The sequence below is a fragment of the Lagopus leucura genome, unplaced genomic scaffold (assembly GCF_019238085.1).
Source record: "Lagopus leucura isolate 7727_CA_CO unplaced genomic scaffold, USGS_WTPT01 34465-0_obj-0_obj, whole genome shotgun sequence".
Classification (NCBI taxonomy): domain Eukaryota; kingdom Metazoa; phylum Chordata; class Aves; order Galliformes; family Phasianidae; genus Lagopus; species Lagopus leucura.
In genome coordinates, this window is record NW_024966150.1 from 1 (window position 1) to 1,955 (window position 1,955).

At 50.6% G+C, this 1,955-nt stretch overlaps 1 protein-coding gene across 2 annotated transcripts in view; it reads right to left on the reverse strand.

Annotated features, from left to right (window-relative positions):
- Positions 1-6: 6 nt before the first annotated feature.
- Positions 7-1,955, reverse strand: part of LOC122192442 (dysferlin-like) — a 5,610-nt gene continuing 3,661 nt past the window's right edge. Inside the window, exons 5-6 of one of the 2 annotated variants that reach the window (XM_042892988.1) lie at positions 1,500-1,562; positions 7-1,390 (exon numbers count right to left, since the gene is read on the reverse strand). In XM_042892988.1, the coding sequence (XP_042748922.1) occupies positions 1,304-1,390; positions 1,500-1,562 (150 nt within the window). In that variant the 3' untranslated portion in view covers positions 7-1,303. The remainder of the gene's footprint in view (positions 1,391-1,499; positions 1,563-1,955) is intronic. The other variant, XM_042892989.1, reaches the window with a different exon arrangement.

The window sequence follows — 1,955 nt, forward strand, 5'->3', positions numbered from 1 at the left end:
CAACACAACTCAACCCAACACAACTCAACTCAACCCAACCCAACACAACCCGATGTGTTTCACAAAATGCACTGGACAGGTCATTTCAGTCTGGAGCAAAAAGAGCTGTGGGAAGCTGAGGATTTGCCTTGGAATGGGTGTGTTGGGTTCTGGTGAACCTCAGCCAGGCCACAGGTGGGGAAACTGAGGCACAGACAGGTTACTGGCCAGACAGCAAAGCCAGGAGCAGAACAGGTATGGCAGAACTGAAGTCTTAACCATTATTTTTGCTCTTCTAATAATTTCACATGTCTCTGGGGGAATAATAGATAATCACAGCACTAATAAATATTGCCTCTAGAGAAGCTGAGCCACTGCCCCAGACTCAAGACATCCCCACAGCTCCCATCTGGGCAGCAGATTTCCTGCTGGGAGGAAGCTTTGCAGCTGGGACGAGCAGATCTCTGCCAAAACAGCTCGACCCTTTATGGGTTCACCTCCCCTGATGTTGGTTATCGTGTTTCTGCAGATGGTACCCTGGGTCTCAGCCTTGGAAAACACCACATCCACACTCCTCCTCTGCTCCAGTGTGAGTCCCAGCCAGGAGACCCCAGCCAAAGCACTGGGATGGATGGGTCACCCTACACCCAGGGAGCTGAGGAAGACTTTTTCATGCTCATCACCTCCCCACATCCCTTCACCTCAAGCTCTTCCCAAGGAGGAATTTTCCCCTGGGTTATCCTCAGCTTATCCTGATCCTTCAGCCCTCTGCAGAGACCTGCCCTGAGCGTGTCCCACGCACTGCCATGGGCTGTCCCCAAGCACATCCCACGCCCCAAGCACGTCAACAGCAGTGCCATGGGCTGTCCCCAGGCATGGACAGAGCAGCAGGAGAACAAAGCCAGCCAGAGGGGACAGCTGGGCTGCAGCACGGGCCATTGGCACCCGCTTCCACCGGGAGATATCCAACACCAAGAGCCCTTCCAGCTGATGGTAACAGGATAAGCCGTAAAACATGTGCTTTGATTTTGGATCTAGACAACACAGCAAATAACCAATCATTCCAAACGGTTTGCAGATTCAGACTTTTTGTTTTTTCTTTGATTGGGATGGCTTTGCTGACTTGCCATTCAAGGGTTTATTTGTGTTTCATACAACCAAAGCGTCCCAAGCCACAGGGAGCCGTGGGGATTCAGCTCCTGTTTTGCCTCGCTCTGTAAAAGCAATTGAAAAAAGAGGAGGATGGAAAACTGACCCTAAACAGTTCCCTTTCCAGCACGGTTCTTAAAAGGCATCCATCCAAAGCAGGTCGAAAGCACAGAGCTTAGCAGACACCTCCCTCTGTTCTGTGTTGTTGTGGGACCCCAGCGACCAGCCCCAGTGGGACATCCACGCCACATCTGCTTGAGTGCTGGTCATTGCAGAAAGAAATGCCTTTTTTTGCTGATCTTTACATACATATACACATATAGTTCATTAAAGCAATTAATCAAGCAAGTTAGAAATGAAGCAATACCTACTTGAGGCTCGGACCGAGAAGCTGGAGGGTTAATTAGTGCTGAGCTGGTCATGCCCTCCACAAGCTACAAATTAAAATGACTGGTTAGCAACAGGGTTAGAGAAACAATGGTTAACTGATAAAAGCACATTGGAGGAGAAGCGCTGTCTGTCCCAACACGGGGCAGCACCTCCTCCTATGAGCCAAGGGCCATGGAGTCCATAACACGAGGGACTGGGGTCCAACTGGGCACGTGGTGGAGTTTGGGTCAAGCAGAGAACACAGCTCACAGCCGTGCCGTGAGGGATGAGGTGATAGTTGGACCTGATGACCTGAGAGGTCTTCTCCAACCTTCATGTTTCTATGATTCTGTGAGCAGTCATGGGGGGGATGGGCTGGGGTTGGATTGGGTGGTCTTAGAAGCCATTTCCAACCTGACTGTTTCTACAATCCTATGAAGGAACATGGAGGGGATGGA